The sequence below is a fragment of the Zootoca vivipara genome, chromosome 1, assembly GCF_963506605.1.
Source record: "Zootoca vivipara chromosome 1, rZooViv1.1, whole genome shotgun sequence".
In the NCBI taxonomy this organism is placed as follows: Eukaryota; Metazoa; Chordata; class Lepidosauria; order Squamata; family Lacertidae; genus Zootoca; species Zootoca vivipara.
In genome coordinates, this window is record NC_083276.1 from 87665492 (window position 1) to 87686943 (window position 21452).

Below are 21452 nucleotides of genomic sequence, written 5' to 3' on the forward strand. Positions count from 1 at the left end.
GGGAGGGTGGTTTTAGACAAACTTAAAGAAGCTATCCAACGAGGCCTTACAAATAGCGGAGGAGAGGAGGCAAGCAAAATGCAAGGGAGATAGGGAAAGATACAGGAAACTGAATGCAGATTTCCAAAAAACAGCAAGGAGAGACAAGAGGGTCTTCTTAAATGAGCAATGCAAAGAAATAGAGGAAAACAATAGAATGGGGAAAACCAGAGATCTGTTCAAGAAAATTGGAGATATGAAAGGAGCATTTCGTACAAAGATTACCATAATCAAGGACAAAAGTGGTAAGGACCTAACAGAAGCAGAAGACATCAAGAAGAGGTGGCAAGAATACACAGAGGAATTATACCAGAAAGATATGGAGGTCTCATACACCCCAGGTAGTGTGGTTGCTGACCTTGAGCCAGACATCTTGGAGAGTGAAGTCAAATGGGCCTTAGAAAGCACTGCTAATAACAAGGCCAGTGGAAGTGATGATATTCCAGCTGAACTATTTAAAATCTTAAAAGATGATGCTGTTAAGGTGCTACACCCAATATGCCAGCAAGTTTGGAAAACTCAGCAATGGCCAGAGGATTGGAGAAGATCAGTCTACATCCCAATTCCAAAGAAGGGCAGTGCCAAAGAATGCTCCAACTACCGCACAATTGCGCTCATTTCACACGCTAGCAAGGTTATGCTTAAAATTCTACAAGGCAGGCTTAGGCAGTATGTGGATCGAGAACTCCCAGAAGTGCAAGCTGGATTTCGAAAGGGCAGAGGAACCAGAGACCAAATAGCAAACATGCGCTGGATTATGGAGAAAGCTAGAGAGTTCCAGAAAAACGTCTACTTCTGCTTCATTGACTATGCAAAAGCCTTTGACTGTGTCGACCACAGCAAACTATGGCAAGTTCTTAAAGAAATGGGAGTGCCTGATCACCTCATCTGTCTCCTGAGAAATCTCTATGTGGGACAAGAAGCTACAGTTAGAACTGGATATGGAACAACTGAGTGGTTCAAAATTGGGAAAGGAGTACGACAAGGTTGTATATTGTCTCCTTGCTTATTTAACTTATATGCAGAATTCATCATGCGAAAGGCTGGACTAGATGAATCCCAAGCAGGAATTAAGATTGCCGGAAGAAATATCAACAACCTCAGATATGCAGATGACACAACCTTGATGGCAGAAAGTGAGGAGGAATTAAAGAACCTTTTAATGAGGGTGAAAGAGGAGAGCGCAAAATATGGTCTGAAGCTCAACATCAAAAAAACCAAGATCATGGCCACTGGTCCCATCACCTCCTGGCAAATAGAAGGGGAAGAAATGGAGGCAGTGAGAGATTTTACTTTCTTGGGCTCCTTGATCACTGCAGATGGTGACAGCAGTCACGAAATTAAAAGACGCCTGCTTCTTGGGAGAAAAGCAATGACAAACCTAGACAGCATCTTAAAAAGCAGAGACATCACCTTGCCGACAAAGGTCCGTATAGTTAAAGCTATGGTTTTCCCAGTAGTGATGTATGGAAGTGAGAGCTGGACCATAAAGAAGGCTGATCGCCGAAGAATTGATGCTTTTGAATTCTGGTGCTGGAGGAGACTCTTGAGAGTCCCATGGACTGCTAGAAGATCAAACCTATCCATTCTTAAGGAAATCAGCCCTGAGTGCTCCCTGGAAGGACAGATCGTGAAGCTGAGGCTCCAATACTTTGGCAACCTCATGAGAAGAGAAGAATCCTTGGAAAAGACCTTGATGCTGGGAAAGATGGAGGGCACAAGGAGAAGGGGACGACAGAGGACAAGATGGTTGGACAGTGTTCTCGAAGCTACGAACATGAGTTTGACCAAACTGCGGGAGGCAGTGCAAGACAGGAGTGCCTGGCGTGCTATGGTCCATGGGGTCACGAAGAGTCGGACACGACTAAACGACTAAACAACAACAAAAAGAAGCTGGCTGGATGAGCTCAACCTGAAACTTGCTGAGCAAAGGATTGTGCTGGCAGAGAAATCAGCGGCTTGTGAAGCCTTATTACAGGAGATTGCAACCAACACAACAATTGGCAAGTGTTTCTTACAGTCATAATTATATAGTCAATATAGGGCGGCACAGAGTTCAATTTTTTAACTTTTTTAATGGTGGTGTGCCTCGTGATTTTTTTCATGGAACAAGTGTGTCTTGGCCCAAAAAAGGTTGAGAAACACTGCTTTATATACTTTCAGTAGCACCTTAAAGACCAACTAAGTTTTTATTTTGGTATGAGCTTTCGTGTGCATGCACACTTCTTCAGATACAGTGAAATGGAAGTTTCCAGGCACTTATGTAGAGAAGGGGTGGGGAGGGGTGGGGATGGGGAGGGGGGATCGCTCAGAAGGGTGGTGATCCCCCCTCCCCATCCCCACCCCTCCCCACCCCTTCTCTACATAAGTGCCTGGAAACTTCCATTTCACTGTATCTGAAGAAGTGTGCATGCACACGAAAGCTCATACCAAAATAAAAACTTAGTTGGTCTTTAAGGTGCTACTGAAGGAATTTTTTTTATTTTACTTCGATCCAGACCAACACGGCTACCTACCTGTAACCTGCTTTATATACTGATACCCCACTTTCCCCTCCAGGAATGCTTCAAACATGCAGCTGGCCCGCATTGTATCTTCTCAGACTTGATGTGCTCATCAATCATTGTAGCACTTAAGGAAACTTGGAGTGTGTAGTACACACACACACACACACACACACACACACACACACACACACATTCTAAACAGCAGGAATACTAATGCACCCTAAGAAGAATGGCTGCACTCAGATGATACTCTGAAGTCTGAGCTGTAGTGCGGAGGACTGGCAATGACTCCCCCCTTCCTCTCTGTGTTACTGGAAGAGATTAGAAGCTTCTATGTTTGGTTAACCGGAGCCCATAATTTGTTGGTGCTCCCAGAACTGGCAAACTATAGTTTCCCCTGCAAACCAGGAAGTTTTGATGGATCAGCTGAACGTATCCATGTAGCTTTAAATGACTACTAGTCATGGTGGCTATAAACTACCTCCAGGATCACAAGCAGCCTGCCTCTGAATAGCCAGTTGCTGTAGAGCAGCAAGAGAGGACTGCTGTCAGTATGTCCTGCTTATGGGCTTTCCATAGGCATCTGGTTGGCAAGCTGTTGGAAACAGAATACCAGACTAGAGGGGTATTGTGTGTGATCTTGCTGGATTCTTCAAACTGTCTTCTCTCCATAGGTCAGTTCCAAATATTAGGTGTCATACGTTATGTGTCACTGGATAAGTGTCATTGGGTTTGCCAATTGATAAGTAGCCATTGCCCATACCAGTTCCCTGATAGGTGGAACTTCATGATTTCACGCATGAGCTGCATCAGCTGGTAACATTTTAGGTGGTCATGTAAAATATTTTCCATGCACATCCGAAACAGCCCTAAGTGTGAAGCAGCCCTAAGCGTGATTTGTAGCAGCTGAAGCTACGGTATCTACATACATTACTGTTAGTGTCCTTTGACGCTCCCCCCCTTCAGTCACTCAAGCAGAACAGCCTTGGGTTAGACGCGTGGACAACTTCACTTTCAGTGACCCACTTGAATCAAGAGTGTTAAACGGGAACGGCTGATAAATAAAGTGTCTCGATTAAGATTTACTCTGCTTGGAATGGCGGGTGAACTTGATTGTTAAAAAGGACTCTTGTTACTAAGAGAGGCCTGGCTGGTTGCCATGGTTATTGCAAGCCTTCCTGGTGGCAGAATGATAACAAGAGGACTCTCTCCCAAGCTAGTTCCAGTTCTGGCTGAAACTCTAATTATTTTATTTTAATCTGAAGATAACATTTATGTCTCCAGCATATGAATTTTCCTCTTTCGCAAAATAGTCTATTTGTGAGAGGAGATTAGCTGAAGTTTCTCTTGGGGGATTTGCACAGTGTCTGTTCTGCAGATTTTTCAGTACCACTCTTCTCCAGCCAAGGGCTGGACAAATAAGTCATCTGAACCCCCTTCAATTTCTATGTTGCATTTCCAAAGAGTTGGTAAACTGGTCTGCAGTGTAAAATTAAGTAGATGAAGTGCAACTCTATAGTTTTGTATTTAGTACCACTTTATTAGCTGAAATTTTCTAACTATTAAACATTGACTTGGAGATGCAGGGCAGAAAACCACAGAGAAAACTACTGATGTTAGGAAGCTGCCTTATATCAAGACTGACCACTGGTCTATCTTGTCTGTACGGTGGCCATTTATGCATCGCCAAAAAAGGAGGACGCTTGTTTGCATATAATTTGCATATGCTTATATGCAAATTTAGAAAACGTTCCTATAATTTATATAGAAATGCAATGCAATTCATCACAATGAGAGGGACTGATCTGTGTGACAGCTCAGCTTGCTGTTCAGTGCTGTTGATGGCCAACTGCAAGGTTTCTACTGTCCAAGGTCCCATCTCCCTTCTAATGGTTCATTTTCCTTTAAAGCCCTTCCAACTGGAGGACTATTCACAGTAAAGTAAGACGTGCAGTCACTCTATTCATCCAGTGCTATCTTCTGCAATGTTCAAATTTTGTGACTTTAATACTCTTCTCTGTTCTCTTTTTCTGTGCATGTGCAGGTCCTTCAGAAACTTGGCAAAGCTGATGAAACAAAAGACGAGCAATTTGAACAATGTGTGCATAACTTCAACAAGCAACTGGTAAGCAACTTTAAATATACAAACAATAAATCTTGAACATTCCTTAACCCTTGATGAGTGTATCCTTGAAAGGGTTTCACATACTACGGGCAGACTCATAGTCTGAACTGAGACTGGGTGAGAATGATACCAGTAGGAGGAAGACATACTAATATATTAATAAACTTCAGATTTCACCATATTCTTACATTGTATTTTTAAGGCAGTACTACTAATCTTTTTAATGAAATGGGACCCCATCTTACAGCTGCCATATTTAACCATGAAGGGAAATATGTGGACTTTCATCCAGGCTGGCAAAGGAGAGATGGTGTGATCTGTTTCTTCTTCACCAACTAACTTGGCTCCCATGCTAACAATTGGCGGAAGAAAGGGGCCTTCCTCCATGAACAGCATGGAAATGCAACAGACTGGCTATTGGCCAAGATGCAACAGACTGTTCTGTCCCTCCTTCGCCATGAAGCTGTTAGCAATCTTCTTCAGTGTGGGGTTGCACAAGCACTTCTGAGCTGGCTTTGCACAATGGCGGAGAGCACAAATAGCAAAGAAACAACAGTAAACAGATCCTTGTGGCTTTGTCTGAGGTGGTTTGGCCACTGTGAGGAAAAGGCTGCTGGACTAGATGAACCTTTAGTGAAATCCATGTAAAATGTAAAGATGCCCTGAATAGGATTAAAAAACCCCAAAGCTAAAGCTAAAACCACCCTCTTTCAGAACCTATAAGTTCATGTAGAAAGGCAGCTTGGAAATTTTGAGCAAAACATTTTGTGTGTGTGTGTGTGTGTCTGTGTGTGTGCGCGCGTGCGTGTGCGTGCTGAGGAAGGCTTCAGAAACAGCCTCCCTTGACTCAAAATAGCAGCTTCCCAAGGCTATCTTGCATTGTCTAACTCATTGAGGATATGATATGATGATGATTTAAATGTTGGGGTTTTATTCAGTGCATTTGCCTGGAATGTTTAATTTGCCTCACAATGTCCTGAAATGGCAGGCAACCGTGGGAGGGGGGTTGACCTTGTTGCTTGCAAGGCTTTTTCAAGTAGACGAAGACTTCAGTACTAAAGTGCCACATGCTGTGTGAATATGCAGCCACTGTGGTTATTATAAACCTTATAAACAAATGTTGACAAAGCAGCAGGGACGTTGCAGTGCAGACAAGTAATGTGAATCTGGCAGGTGCCTGCTGTTATATACCCCAGATTTGTTTTATGCAGTACTTGCAATAGCATTTATTCTTAAAAAAAAATTAAAATCCTGTTTTTCAGTATTTAGGTCTCAAAACAGCATACAGTGACAAAAGTATACAAAATTTTAAAATCAACATTAAACCACAAAAATATGAAGCCTCAGAAATTAAAAAAATAAGAAGTGTAAATGCATATAATCACAATCCTGGCACAAAGGCCTTCTGAAATAAGATGGTTTTAACAAAGTCCCAGAAACTCAACAGTGCTTGTCCACCATCACCTGAAAGCATGACTTCTTATTGGCATGAGTCATGCTTCTGTTCCATGGGGGACCATTAACAGTGCTCCCCCAGATGATCTCAACGGTCGACTTGGGAAATACATGGTGAGGAGGTCCTTAAGGTTTCCTGGGCCTTAGACTAAGTCAATGGTTTTCAACCAGTGTGCCATGTGGCACCCTGAGGTGGCTTGAATGATGGTCAGGGGTGCCAGGGGCAACACTGGCCTCTGCTCCTCTTTCCTTCCCTCCCTTCCTCTGATGGCCTCTTGCATCTCTGCCTCCCAAAGGCTTGCACAACTGTTTGTTGCAGCATTCCTGGCTACAAGCTCCTCAGGCTATTGGTGCCTCTGAGGCTGGCCAGGGGGTGCTTCCTAGGCCCCTGTGGGGCAGTGTGAGGAGGCACCTCTCTTTGGGGTGGGGTGGGGAAGCTCGAGTGACTAGCTGCCAGGAGGACTCCCAAGGAGAAGGCAGAAGAGAGGAGGCTGAGGGAACATTCCCCAAGGGAGGGTGTTTGAAAAGGGGTGACGGGCTGTCAGGTTACATAACTTGGCTCCTGAACCCCACAGGGATGCCACAGAAAGAATGTCAAGGTCAAGGGTCAAGGGAGTCATGGACCCAAAAAGGTTGAAAACCTCTAGACTAAGTTATTCAGGGCTTTGTACACTAGTACAGTCATACCCCGGTTTAAGTACGCTTCGGTTTGAGTACTTTCAGTTTAAGTACTCCACGGACCGGTCTGGAACGGATTAATCCACTTTCCATTACTTTCAATGGGAAAGTTCACTTCAGGTTAAGTACGCTTCAGGTTAAGTACAGACTTCCAGAACCAATTGTGTACTTAAACCGAGGTACCACTGTACTAGAATTTGGCCTGGTAGCAAATAGGAAGCCATTGCATGTATTTTAACACAAGTATAATATGTTGGCAGTACGGTAGCTTCTTCCCATCACCAGTTTAACTGCAGCTTCCAGACTAGACCCAAGGGCCCACTTCCATAAAGAGCATGTTTTAGTAATTCAGTCTTGAGGGTACCGGTAGTAATTTTCATGAACCCTATGGAGACATTTTGGCAGGGCTGGTCAGATGGGAAGGAAGAATAGGATGTGAGTCGGGAAACCAATTCTGGGGAGGGGCCCAGCTGGTTGCCAGGAGGAAGTTCAGTGACAGTGGATGTCCTGAGTACTGAGAGAAAAGTTTTTGAACCAGGCTCTGCCCCACCTCTTGCTAGCAAAGTGCTTCCCCCCAGGTCAGACAGTGAACTTGCACTATTGACTTTGTCTTACAAGGATGTGATGCTGGTCGTGGTGGCATGAGCAGACCCACAAGCATGCCTCCTTGCCCATTCACACGGCTCAGGATGGGATTTGTGTGAATGATTGTGCCCGCCTTGCTCTTCAGAAGGGTAGCTCAGGGGCCATGTATCCTAGAGCTTTGCAATAATCTGCTAAGTGTGCACCTTCTAAATTGATATATGTTTAGGTCATGTAGTAAATTCTGGAATAAACCCTTTTGTAAAAACCAAGCGGAGAGTCTGAGTATTACATCCGCAAGTGGGCGCCAGGACAGTCATGGAGGTGTTAGCTGGGAGAGGAACTGTATTTATTGCCTGGAGAGAGTTGCATGATGGGTAGGAAAATGCAAGAATTCTGAAACATGAGCACTTCCATTTTGATGTGCAGCAAATTAGTAAGAACACAACTAAATACATTGTTCTAAACTGATGGTGTGAACAAGGTTCTAAATGAATAGGGAAAAAATGTCAGCTTCCCTCTGGTACCAAATAGCAGCTTTTCTGTGATTATTTGTATGTTTTAAACATATTTTATATATGTATATAGTTTTAATTTTATTAATGTTTGCTTGTTTTTTAATTACTATTTATGTTTTTAGTGAAATAAAAAAATTCCTTCAGTAGCACCTTAAAGACCAACTAAGTTTATATTTTGGTATAAACTTAGTTGGTCTTTAAGGTGCTACTGAAGGAATTTTTTTATTTTGCTTCGACTCAGACCAACACGGCTACCTACCTGTAACTATGTTTTTAGTGATTCTTGTTTTTATTTGTAAGCTGCATTGAGTATTGTCAGGGGGGAAAAGCCGGGGTATAAAAAACAAACAAACAAACAGGGCTTTTGTTGATGCTGGAACTGCCCTACATTCCCAATTGTGATCAGACCACAAGTGGCTACCCAATCCTTCTTCTCCCGCTCCCTCTCTTCTACATGTAGAAAGGGGAACAATTCCCACTCCACAAATGGATCTCTGTGGATATTTTTTTTTCTTGATTGCCCAGTCTCTGTTTTTACTTCTGCTAGTATAAGTATAAAATAGCCCAGTATATGTTCATTGTCCATCAAGCCAGTTGCTTACACTTAGGCTGGTATAAGCAGCAGCCTATTTCCACAACCGCGGAATTATAGTTGGGGCAACTAGAGCACCAAAGAAAGCTAAAGAGCCTTCTGTATTCAAGCTGGTATCCCAGGAAGGATGGAAATGGCTTCTGGGCATCCACTGCAAAATGGACCGATTGTTTGCTGTGTTCCTGTGAAGACAGGCAGCTGTCTTTGATTTGCCCTGGGCTGAGAGTCTCTTTTTGTTACAGTCCATGCAGGCACATGGTCTGCTGTGAAAGTGGAAGAGATATAAACTTAGCTATCTCTCTCATTGCACAGCGCTGTCATCTTTTTCTTTTTCCTGAATGGGGAGGGAAGGGGGGGGATCTTGTTCTAAATACCTTGTATGTCCATTCAGAGAATGACAAGCGTGCTTCTTTTTTACTCTGCGAATGGCACGAGATCTCCCTCCCTCTTTGCTTAGAGGCTGACTTTGCTACGTGACACACAAGCCGAACATGACTTGTTTTTTGGCAGCGGTGCTAACATTCCGGTGGTCCCAGGCCCCTCTGGAGTTTGACGAGCAGCACAGCTGGGGATGGTCAGGAGGAGGAGGAGGTTTCTTCCTCCTAGGATGATCTGCATTCAGTTCCTGTCCTTTGCGCTACTTCCATCAGAATAAGCTGCTGTCCAAAAACTTGCAGATAGCTGCATGCTTCCTCTCGCTATTAGAACCCCCCCCCCCAAAGCAAAAGGAGTATAAATACATTTCATTAAGACCCAACTGAAATGTCACAGACTAGTGAGCAAGCTTCTGAGCCTCCCGGAACTTGTCTTCAGAGAAATGATTTTCAGTAAAATGGTAAAAATGGGGGCACGTGAGGAGAAAAGATGTTTCAGAGCACGTTTTTTTTTTTAAAAAAAGACCCACAGTCTGCAGTGTAAACAGAGCAGACAATATATAGATTTCATAAGACTAGATCAAGACAAGGTGCAGAGCAGATTTTGTGCCAAGGGCCACAGGGAAAAAGAAGCAAGAACTGTTTTTCAGGAAACATAATAGCCGGTAGCTATTTGCATCTACCTGTTGCTCTTTTATAAAATTCTTGATTAATGTTCACCTCTTGTATCCAAATTGATGCAATGAAAAACATGAATAGTTAAGCCAAAAGAGCAGAAAACAAGCTGCTCCAAGTACAATATATTCCCAAGCTGAAGTCGACAATCCATGGGCAATATTGGCTCCTCCTTATGCATTGTGGGGTGGTCTAGTTTTCTATGCAACTGTGGCACTGACCCACTTGGAATTGCTTGCTCATATGTGATTGGCTCTTGATAGCTTATATAGCATTATAGTGGCAAAAAGTATCTGCTGTGATGGCCAATTAATACTGTTGTGTACATTTGTAGAGTTCCTCACATCTATTAGGAACATAGATCAGGAATACTGGTTCACAGTGATATCCCTGTATTGAAGGGAGACGGGGAGACTGCAACTTGAAGCTGAGAGAGGGGCTTATAAATTCATTGCTCAAAGGCAAGCTTTGAACCAAGGACCTTCTGCTTCACAGTTCATTTTCTTCAGCTACGGCACCAAACTGGCTTTCAGTTCAAAGCTCGCCTTGGGCACATAAAGCTGCTACTACCTCAGCCCCATTAGCATTATGGTAAAAGCATGTACCTTAAGGAAAGCTTGCTCTTTGGCCTCCCCAGATGTTGACCTTCTGCATTCCTTCAGCTTTGCATGCAAAAGATCCCAGGTTTCATTCTGGGATCCAAGAAAGCTATTTTAAGATATATTCAATGTATGATACCAGCATCCAGCAATCTGATATGAATGCAGCTGAGAGAGATGTGGATTGCCATAACTCAAGTGCTAGAACATCTGCTTTGAATACAGAAGGCCCCAGGTTCAATTCACCAGCATCTCCAGGCAGGGCTGGAAGAGGGAATCCTTGAGAGCCACATCCAGTCAGTCTAGACCAGGGTTTCCCAAACTTGGGTCTCCAGCTGTTTCTGGACTACAGCCCCCGTCATCCCTAGCTAGCAGGACCATTGGCCAGGGATGATTGGAACTGTAGTCCAAAAACAGCTGGAGACCCAAGTTTGGGAAACCCTAGTGTAAACAATGCTGAGCTAGAGGGACCAATGGACTGACTACAAGAAAGAAGATTCCACCTAAACATTAGGAAGAACTTCCTGACAGTAAGAGCTGTTCGGCAGTGGAATTTGCTACCAAGGAGTGTGGTGGAGTCTCCTTCTTTGGAGGTCTTTAAGCAGAGGCTTGACAGAATGCTTTGATGGTGTTTCTTGCTTGGCAGGGGGTTGGACTGGATGGCCCTTGTGGTCTCTTCCAACTCTATGATTCTATGACTTTGAATAAAGTAGCTTCCTATGTAGCTCATACTCAGGGTGGGTGGTGACCATGGGCAAAAAATTTCATCTGTGACATATTGATTGTAGAATTCCCTCCAACAAACTGGCTTGGTGTCTGCTTTGCTATCTCTTAGGGACCAGACTTGTAACTATTATGTTCTTCATAAATACCGGTAGTTTTATTGCATAGCCTACTCTTTCCTTTCAAGAGAGAGAGTGTTTTGCATTTGTTTTCTTATGTTTGCATTGACTTTTTAAATTCTCACTGCAGACTTCTCGGGGGTGTATATTATTAAGAGTGGCACATAATGTTTATGTATTATACTGCTTGCAAATGGATGCTTATCAAGAACTGATCCTGGTTTCATGCATGGCAGCTGCTGACGTGACGAGCAGTTTTCTCATGCCTCTTTCTGTTACACCTGGAGCTGCTTGAAGGCTCTGCTTGTGCAGGGAGGCAGCCTTGATCTGCTGGCAGGGAACAGGTGGGCTGCATATGCAGACATTCCCTGCTTGTGGGAGTGGTTGGCAGGGAAAGCATCAATGCTAAAAATAATTCCCAGCATGTTCTTTTGAATTACAGAAAGAGTTGTGGTTGAGTACAGAGCATCAATGGGGGTCTTCTGTGGGAGGGAGGAATGCTAGAAATGATGTTGGGCATGGGCTTCTTCTGTTGGTTAGAGAAGTGAGAATATGGTTACAGCCTACTTTGGTCAAAGCAACAGCTCATCTGCTCTACATAGGTCAACCTTTCCCAACTTGGTATCTCCAGAGTTTTGGACGACAACTCCCATCTTTCCTAACCAGTGGCCATGCCGGATGGGGCTGATGTGAGCCATAGTCCAGAATGTTTGGAAGGTACCAGGTTGGGGAAGGCAGTCTTTCTCCACCCCCCCTTCTAACTTTCTAATTTTGTGGTACTCATTTAGTCACAGAGGCATTTGGGTGTGCAGGAATAATGAGCCTCTCTTGTGATTGAAGGGTGGAAGATTTCGAGAATGGAAAAGGGTTTCTTAAAGCAGCAAAGCTGCGAGCTGAAAATGTTTGTATCAACTGTGTAAATAGCAAATCTGTTCTCGGAAATCAACTGTGAGCTGCTGGGATTGATTAAACAACCTTATACATCCTGCTCCTTTCCTTTTTCTGTAAACACTGGGTTGGAGCACTAGCCAAGTTGTGATGTTTCATCTGTGTCAGTCTGTGATGGGTGAATAATGACACTGCCGTTATTCATTCCCTGTGAGGACTTTGAGGATGTGTTGGGATTTGCTATGAAATCTGAACAGCTAGCAATCTGAACAGGTGAACGATGTAACTGTGCAAGAGACAAGGCAGTTGTGCCATTAAATGGGGCAGGATATGGGGGCAGCCACCCAGGCAGGGCCCCATTCTGCAGAATGAGCAGGAGGAACTCTCAGTACATGACTTTCTCACTTATTTCAAAATAAATGAAATAACATACAGTGCCATCCAAACAACTGGTAAGTCTGGAGTCTAAATTTAGTCTAAGATTACTTAACTGCACTTCTTGAAATAGGAGTATAATAGTAGGAAACGCCTCCTCAAAGCTTAGTAGCATCTGAGGCAGATGTTCTGTGAGTTTCCTCTCTTTAAAGCCCCCTTTACTGAGATGAAAGAAAAATTGAAATGCAATATTATGTATAAGTCTACTGTCAGACCATGGCACCCCCCCCACCTTTTCCCTGCATCCTCCTTTTGGAAGATATGCAGCTGCTTTTGTGGTAGCAGAAAATCCTGCTCAACCATTTGTTAAATATAGCTGTGAAAGGGCAACCAGCACACGGCGATCCTCTATCCTTTGTGTTCTTTGGAAATAGGTTACGAAGACAGAACCATTGGGAAAGGAGAGCTTCTGCCATATCTGAAAGGTGTTGGAAATGCTGGTGAAGTCTGAGAATCAAAGCTGGGAAAGGTTTGGGAAAACTCCTCCCAAGAAGGAGTTGCACTTCAGCATCAAACTAGGGGTGCCAAGTACTTGGTGGTGCTTGTAGTTAATGAAATTAAGGTTGTCATTCTTGTTTGCCTTTCTCTGAAGTAGAACTATTGAAATAAGGGAACACTCTCTGATTAATAAAAAATGACATCATAAAAAGGCCTTAACCTGGCACAGGCTTTGTTTGGGGATAGTGTTCCATAAATGGAGCACCACCACTAAGAAGGCCCTCTCTCTGTTTGCCACTCCCATGGTGAAAGCATAGTGGAAGGTTGATCCTAGAGATTAGGCAGGTTCACAGGGGAGAAGGCTGTCCTTCTAAGCATCCTGATCTTTGCAGCAGGGTTGGTGAATCAGTGGGCCTTGTTGTTGTTGTTGTTCCACAAATCCCACAACCCCTGACCATTGACCATGCTGCTTGGGGCTGATGGGAGTTGGAGTCCAATAACATCTGGAGGACCACAGGTTCCCCACCCTGTCTTTAGAGCTTGAAAGATCAACACCAGCGCTTTTGATTAATTGTGCCTGGAAACAAACTGTTGCCTTTTATTTTATTTTGCTGTTGTGCAGCCTTCTTACTGGTTCCGTTTCCTATCTTTTCAGACAGAGGGAAGCAAGCTGCAGAAGGATCTCCGGACATACCTGGCTTCAGTAAAAGGTAACACCTGGAAAAATTGCTGTGATGTCATTCTCCTCACAGAAGACGGTTCTAGAAATGCTCTCAGGGCTTGTGTGTGTTTCATTCTTGGTGTCAGGAGTGGCCAGCATGGTGGGGCGATGCCACAGAGCCGTCCTCCCACAACAGCAGAGTCGCTGCTACTTACCTGGACAGTTCTGGGATGGGCAAGGCGGAAGTGAGGTCAGGGCTGTATGGGTGCACCAGAGGGAGCACTGGATTAGGCTATGCCACTGTGCCCACATAGTCCCAACCACACCATGGCATTGACTCCTCCCTACCCTGCTCAGGTAAGCAGCAGTGCTCTGCCCCACCACACTGGCCACTCCAGTATACCAGCCAAGAGGCAGTGCCTGCATTAACTAGAGAAAACTACACATCTGGAACTAAGCAGTTATAGAAACTTTCAGTGGAGGGCAGCAAATATCTGTCAGGGGCAGCTGCTACTTCGTTCAAATGTAGCATGGAAAGTTCCCATCCCCTGGGTGCATGCCACAAAAACACAATGTTCAGACAAGACTCCAGTGGTGTTTATAAATGCTGGGATCACTTGCTATCAAGGGATTTGCCCTCTGTGGCATTTCATGTGATCAGTAACTGGTAAGTTCTATAAGATGCACTTATTCCTTTGATGCAGGATGAATGCAATCGAAATGGGAAGCTTAACTTCTCAGCTGCTTCCTCTCTCCCCTTTCTCTTTCTCAATTTTCTTTTATATCATTTAAAAAGCAAATCACATCGGTTGACCCAGTATGGATTAGTATGGGTAGGATCTCTCAATATGCTTTCTATGATTATAGAGAGGGGAGGAGGGAAAGAGAAATCCAGTCTATTAAAAAAATTGTCTAAGTAAATACTTAAATGTAAATGCAAACCGTATCTTCTCTCTTTCTCTCATTCACTCATTCACTCACTCACTCTCTCCTATCTATGTTCAGATCTAAAAATTGGCCACTTACAAAAGTATTGGTTTACACATTTTTAAAACAAAAATGTATACTTCTCCCTTGTATGCCTGCAATAGAGGAATATATATGTACAAAGGCTCTTGGTGTGTGTGTGTGTGTGTGTGTGTGTGTTGCCTTTTTGTTATATGCCCTACCTTGCTTGCCTTGTAAACAATTCTTTTAAAGAATTGCCATGAGTTTGGGATAAGCCCTTGGTCAATAAGGAAGATTCATTTTCCCTCTTCCTTTTTTGGGCTGGGTACTTGATGGGATGCTACTATGTCATTCAAAATCTGGAGTCTCTTTTTTTCTATCTTCAAGCAATGCACGAAGCCTCCAAGAAACTGACAGAGTGTTTGCAAGAAGTGTATGAACCAGAGTGGCCGGGAAGAGATGATACTAACAAAATATCAGAGGTGAGGTTCTGTTCCATTCACATCACTTATGTATTATGATCTGCATTCCCTCATTCATTCATAGGGACTATAGCTGTCGAACTGATTTTGGGGTTATAAACCTCTTTTGTTAACCACCAGCATTACACTTTCCATTTTTAAGTTTGGGATAGAAGAAGAAGAAGAAGAAGAAGAAGAAGAAGAAGAAGAAGAAGAAGAAGAAGAAGAAGAAGAAGAAGAAGGGGTTATAGCACATTGACTGATTTGGACAACACCAATGCATGTATCAATGCATGTATCCCAGCCAATGCAGCAAAATGCCATACCTATGGAGAGCTCAGACTAAGTGACAATCTCAGGGTTGTGGGTTTGAGCCCCACATTGGGCAAATTATTCCTGTATTGCAAGGGGTTGGACTGGGTGACCCTCATGGTCCCTTCCAACTCTACAATTCTATGATTCTATGAATAAATCTGCTGAAGCCTCTGGCATGCACACTGCCCCTTACCCCTCCTCCAGTGTGGTCCCAAGGAACTTGTTGGAGGCATCCTGTGTACAGGAGTGGTCAGTGAGGAGACACTCCTGCCATTGTGCCTACACAGCATCAACCTCTTCGCCGCTTCTCCCTCCCGATAAGCAGCAGGAACTCTGCTGCTGGGAGGCTAGGTGTGCAGTAGCAGCCCTCGCCACTGACTGCTCCTGATCTTGCTTGTCCATGATTTATCATTAAGTCTGAAAATGTTTTAGTCAACTACAGTGGAACCTTGGTTCTTGAACTTAATCCATTCCGGACTTCTGTTCGACTCCAAAAACCATTCAAAAACCAAGGCGCAGCTTCCGATTGGCTGCAGGAGCTTCCTGCACTCAAGCAGAAGCTGCGTTGGATGTTTGGCTTCGGAAAACTATTTGAAAACTAGAATATTAATTTCTGGGTTTTCAGCATCCAGGAGCCAATTTGTTCATCTAAGCCATTGGAGAACCAAGGTTCCACTGCATAGTGAAATTGACCACAACTTTCCCCTTTCAGCTATAACCAAAAACTGTTGTTAGGTTTAAGTAGGAAGTGGGTGCTTCCTCCTTGTGGCCCCACCAGAGGAATTAGGGGTAGAGTGGAGTGGGAGGAACACATGAGCCCATGGCTTAAGCAGGCTTGTTCATACAATGTCATGTCATTGGAACCAGGCCAATGCGTTCTACGCTACACTACACCAGCCATGTGATCTTAAATATTCTGCATTGTAACAACAAAAGCATAATGTTCCCCCTTAAGCCATAGTGACGCCGCTGTTGGTGTGCATTGCCTCCCTTCTCCACTGACTGCTTCTGGCCCCCACCTGCAGCATGGCAGACAGAAATTCTGCAGACACAGCTTTCCTTTGCTGCATGGGAGATGTAGTGATGATGAATTCTTTGCCCGTTGAATTTCAGGAGGTCTCTGTACCGTCTGAAGTTACAGGAGCTCTGTAAAAGCAAAGAAAAAGAAGTAGAGGTTAGGCATAGTTTCCAGTGGTTTTTTTTTTTTACATGCACACCTCTTTAGAAAGTAGATACTGTATAAACATAGCAAACATATTTGAGACATGTATGAGACATGTATCTTACAGGTACTCCTATCAGTATATTGGGATCAATGGCAGCTCTTTGCTAAGTCTGGGTTTGCACTCCAGATTAATGTGTGAAATGACCCACAAAGAAACATAGTGTTGCCTTGTTTTGCACTGTTGCTGCTGATAGATTACATGTTTCCTTACATTCTTCTAGAACAGTGACCTGCTGTGGACAGACTTTCATCAGAAGCTGGTGGATCAGGCACTGCTAACTATGGACACCTACCTCGGCCAGTTCCCAGACATAAAAGTATGCAGCTTCCTTTACTTTCTGTTGTGTTCCTTTTATATATATATATATAAAAATGGAGTTTGTGTGAACTGTGCATTAAGGAAGAGTTTTGTAAGGAACTCTGTGGGATCTTATCTTGTCTACTTTGGGCAATGGTGGAAATAATGACTAGCAGATTTTATCTATTTTTTTGAGTCATTCAGAGTGATGCACAGGTTTCACCCTCAAACCTTTGTGATAAAGTAGACTACTTCACAAGACCTGAAGATGAATCTTTACTAGCCAGGATGGCAACAACTGAAATTGAGTTCAATACAATTTGTTTCTCTCCCTTGAGCCCAAGAGAGGACTTGGACTTCTTGCTCTAAAAACACAGCCTTTTGTAGCAATGCATAATTAGTTCAGAGCTTACCTGTCTTCATAAACACATGAAAGCACATACAATATGATTTTAAAACACGCAACCAATAATTAACATGCTGCTAGCCTTGGTGTGACTAAAAACATAAAAATTGCACTAGTAATCTGGGAGCAGTGTTTCTGCTAGACCAGTGTTTCTCAACCTTTTTTGGGCCATGGCACACTTGTTCCATGAAAAAAATCACAAGGCACACCACCATTAAAAAAGTTAAAAAATTTAACTCTGTGCCGCCCTATATTGACTATATAATTATGACTGTAATTTATTCTGTATCTCTTCCTCTCCCCGCTTTTTAAATACCAGTAAATGAAGCCAAAAGAGAGACAACAGTGCTTAAATGCACAGATGTTTAAATGCACTTACTTGCAGGCATGCTAAGGTAGATTTCATTCGGAGGGAGGGGAGGAGAGGTGGAGAGAGGGAGAAGGGGAGGGAGCGCAGCCCAGAGCCGGCTCCACTCACACTCTATTGTTCCAGGCACCGAGGCGAGTGGGGGTGGGGAGAGAAAGAAAGAAGCTGCAGGGAAATAAAGCGGCAGTTGCTTACACGTGCGTAAACGGGTGCCGCTTTATTTCCCTGCACGGAGGAGGGAGGGGGGAGGAGGGAGGAAAGCTCCGTGAGGGAGAAAAGCCCTGTGCATCCCCTCTCCCTGGACTGAAAGAAAGCCGTAGCTGCTTACATGCGAGTAAGCGGCTGCTGCATTCTTTCCCTGCAGGGAGGAAAGCCCCGCGTGTCCCCTCTTCCTGCACGGAAAGCAAGCGGCAGCCGCTTACATGCGAGTAAGCTGCTCCTGTTTTCTTTCCCTGCAGGGAGGAATGCCCTGTGAAAGATTGGCGGCCGCCAGGCGTCGCGGCACACCAGCCAGCGTCGGGCGGCACAGTACTGTGCCGCGGAACAGCGGTTGAGAAACGCTGTGCTAGATGTTGGAAAGTAAAAGCCCTCCAGAACAATTCTAGTTTTTCATGAAACTAGTGCTGTGCTGAAACGTGTCCTCCAAATTCTGAAAATATTTCCTTCCCTGAGAAGCAGATTTCCTTTTTTTCCTGCTTCATTCTCAGGGCAGAATTCCCTTAGAATTTTCAGTGCGGGTGGGGTTTTGATCTTACCTTATAGTTGTGGGGTGTCTGAGGGTGTCTGTGCAGTTTCTTTCCAGTAAACATTTCTCTAGTACAGTGGTGCCTCGCTAGACGAATTTAATGCATTCCACGGGTCTTTTCTTATAACGGAAAATTCGTCTAGCGAATCCCGTAGGAATGCATTGAATTTTTTTTTGCCCATAGGAACGCATTAATTGAATTTCAATGCATTCCTATGGGAAACCGCGATTCGCTAGACGAATTTTTCGTAAAACGAATTCATCTAGCGAGGCAACCTCCGCTAGAAAAAACCTTTCGTTAAGCGGAAATTTCGTTAAGCAGGGCATTTGTTATGCGAGGCACCACTGTCTAGTACTCTGCAGCCTCCCCTAGCTGCCTGCCCTACTTGATCTGATAAAGCCCCCATGGGAGGAGTGTCCTTGTGATGTCTTCCTCTGGACACGGGCACCTGGGAAGGCTGCCGTGTGCAACCACTGGTGAGATGATTTGTAGAATGAAAGAAAGAACACTGACAATCACTGACTGGGCACCTCAAAAGGGAAGATAAGCACTACAGGAGCCTTGCACCCCCACCCACGAGCGTTTCACTAAAGTTTTCTCTGTCCTTTTTATAATTTTCAAATTCATTTTCTTTCCTCATTATTTGACAGAGGATGATTAAAAAAAAGACACACTGGAGAAATCATCGGCAGAGCACCAGAGATAGAATTAGGGAGGAGGGGGCTAGATGAATCTCATTTGCAATAAGATGTTTGCCAACATTATAGAATGTGCATTGCATCAGGAAGCACTGTTCAGTATGGTGATGAAGATTTCTTGCTCAATTTCCTGGCAGATGTTAACTTCTGTGTTACACTCCCCCTCCCCATGTAACATGCACAAATACTTTCTTTTATAGTTTCCTCTTTCAGATGCAGAACTTTTTTTTATGCATCCAACTCTGGCCTCGGACACTGGAATCCAGCAGTTTCCCCCCCCCCTCTTTTCATTTATCTGATGGCCTTAAGCATATATAAGATTAGCATGGGAAAAAGAACTGATTCAGGTTTTTTTTGTCTCATTTAATCTCTTAAGTACATTCAAATAATGATAATAATAATAATAATAATAATAATAATAATAATAATAATAGGATGTGTATAATGAAGTGGTACCTTTTCTTTACTTTGCCTAAAGCTCTTTAAAAAAATGAAAAGACCAAAAAGCCAACATGCTCTGCATCACCAGAACTGAAGCTGTACATGTAGAATATATTATGTAAACAAAGCCTATGTAAATCTTAATTTAATTTATGCAGTTCTGCAATATATATAGATGTGAATCAAAGAAAGTTCATTTGATAAATTGAAAATAAATAAAGAATGCATTTGTGGATGAATTATCCCCTTTTGTAAGTGTATGAGGATATATCTATTTTCAGCAGAAGGGTCCTGCTCCTTATTCTTTCTCTCCTTCCTTCAACACCCCCTCTTCCCTGAAGGAAACATAATAACAAGGAATCCATTATTGCTGGCTATGTACTTTTCAGGGGTGGATTGCATCTGGCAAAGTTATTTGAAAAAAGAAGTTGTTTTTTTTAAAAGGCATACATTTGCTAGGGATAATTCCAGTCTTCTCCTGAGAACTTTCCCAAATGCTGGATTCTATCCTGTGACTGCTCCTCTCCCAATTCCTGAATGGCTTTGAGAAGGTTGAAAAAAAGGAGATATATTTGCCATATGGCAGTACTTGTAACTACGTTCCCACATGGAAAAGGTCAGCTTGGCTTTCTCCCAGTGAAATCAGATACCCTATTTAACCCCCTTAGCTGAATCCCAAAAGGGAGACAAAAGCAAGCTGCCCTCCCTTTCTCCTTCAATTAACCAATTCTGCAAAAGATACAGTGTTTATGTGTTTTCTCCCCCATTTAGTATCAGGTAGCTACACGGATAACCTGTGGTGGAAGTTATACTTTTGTTGGTGCCATACTTAAGTTTCTGCTGGCCTGGTTGGCCACTTGCTGGAAACTCTTCAGCAGGAACAGCTTAGAGCTCAGGAGAGCCTCCTTTTCATAACTCTGTCAACAGTCAGTGGCTGTCAGACTATATATAGAAATGGAGGGCTTCTCCTTCCTCAGTTTAGAGTTCACACTCTAGTTAATTTGAACCCGGAAGACGCCTTCTGTCCTGGGATATGGGAAAGTGTGTGCATGAATGTATCACCCTTGGGTGGTTGCAGGGTATTTAAATGTCTATATTTTAATTAAGTTAATAGAGAAGCTACATTAATTCCTTGGCGTTCCAAAGTATCTTGAAGAATGATTAAGGAGATTTCATTGAGCCAGGGGTGGAGGAAGGGGGGGAGGGCCACCCTGGGTGTCACCACTGAGGGGGGTGACAAAATGGCGGGTGGCACTCACTGCGGGGCCTGCAGCGTGCCCGAGTCATGCGTCTCTCCTGGGAGTGACTTGGTGGCTTGGGCACACACAGGCTCTGCGCTGCCCCAAATGGTCCGCCCGCCGCCTCCCACTCAGCTGTAGGGCAGCTGAGTGGGAGGAGGTAGGCAGAATCCTCAGAGGCCCTGCGGAGCATCCTGCCCCGGCTGGTCCCACCCCGCAGGCGGCTGGTCCTGCCTCTGGGCGCAGGGCATGCGCGCCGCCCCAGGCACCCGACCAGCTGGCTCCACCGCTGCATTGAGCTCCTCTAAACAGTGGGAAAGACTTCTACTGTTGTTGTTGTTTACTTAGAAGTAATAAGTTCCACCGAATTCAGCATGGTGTTCCAAAGTTCAGTCCACATAGGATTGTAGCCTTTCAGCAGTCCAGCACAATACTGTACACACCTCCTGAGACTAAGCCCAATTGAACACAATGGAACTTAGTTTTGAGAAAATATCATATTGCACTGCTATGAAATGAGGGGCCTCCTCATTTCAATGCATTTCATCCCTCTCCCTCATCTTATTTATCACATTTTCTGAGGAGGGTGTACATGGCGTTATCCCATTTTTAATCCTCATAGCAACCCTCTGAGGTAGGTCAGATTGAGACTTTGCCCAAATTAATCTACAGTAATATGGGTCCTGAACCCAGGTCTCTATTGTCCATGTGCAATAGTTTCTCCACTCCATCCCACTCGCTTTTCTTACTATTCCTGTAGTTGAGAATGTTTCAGACAGTAGAGGTGAAATAACCAGCTGTTTTACATGCATCTTTTCCATAACCACTGAAATATTAGTAGGCCAATCTTTCTGGTGGCTTTAAAGGCCTTCTTAATTTAAAGTGGCTTCCTTGTTAGGAG

At 43.9% G+C, this 21452-nt stretch overlaps 1 protein-coding gene across 12 annotated transcripts in view; it reads left to right on the forward strand.

Annotated features, from left to right (window-relative positions):
- Window positions 1-21452, forward strand: part of BIN1 (bridging integrator 1) — a 118725-nt gene that overhangs the window by 45458 nt on the left and 51815 nt on the right. For all 12 annotated transcript variants that reach the window (XM_035128395.2, XM_060278544.1, XM_035128454.2 and 9 more), the window contains exons 2-5: window positions 4591-4671; window positions 13403-13457; window positions 14744-14838; window positions 16579-16674. In XM_035128395.2, coding sequence (XP_034984286.1) covers window positions 4591-4671; window positions 13403-13457; window positions 14744-14838; window positions 16579-16674 — 327 coding nt within the window. The remainder of the gene's footprint in view (window positions 1-4590; window positions 4672-13402; window positions 13458-14743; window positions 14839-16578; window positions 16675-21452) is intronic.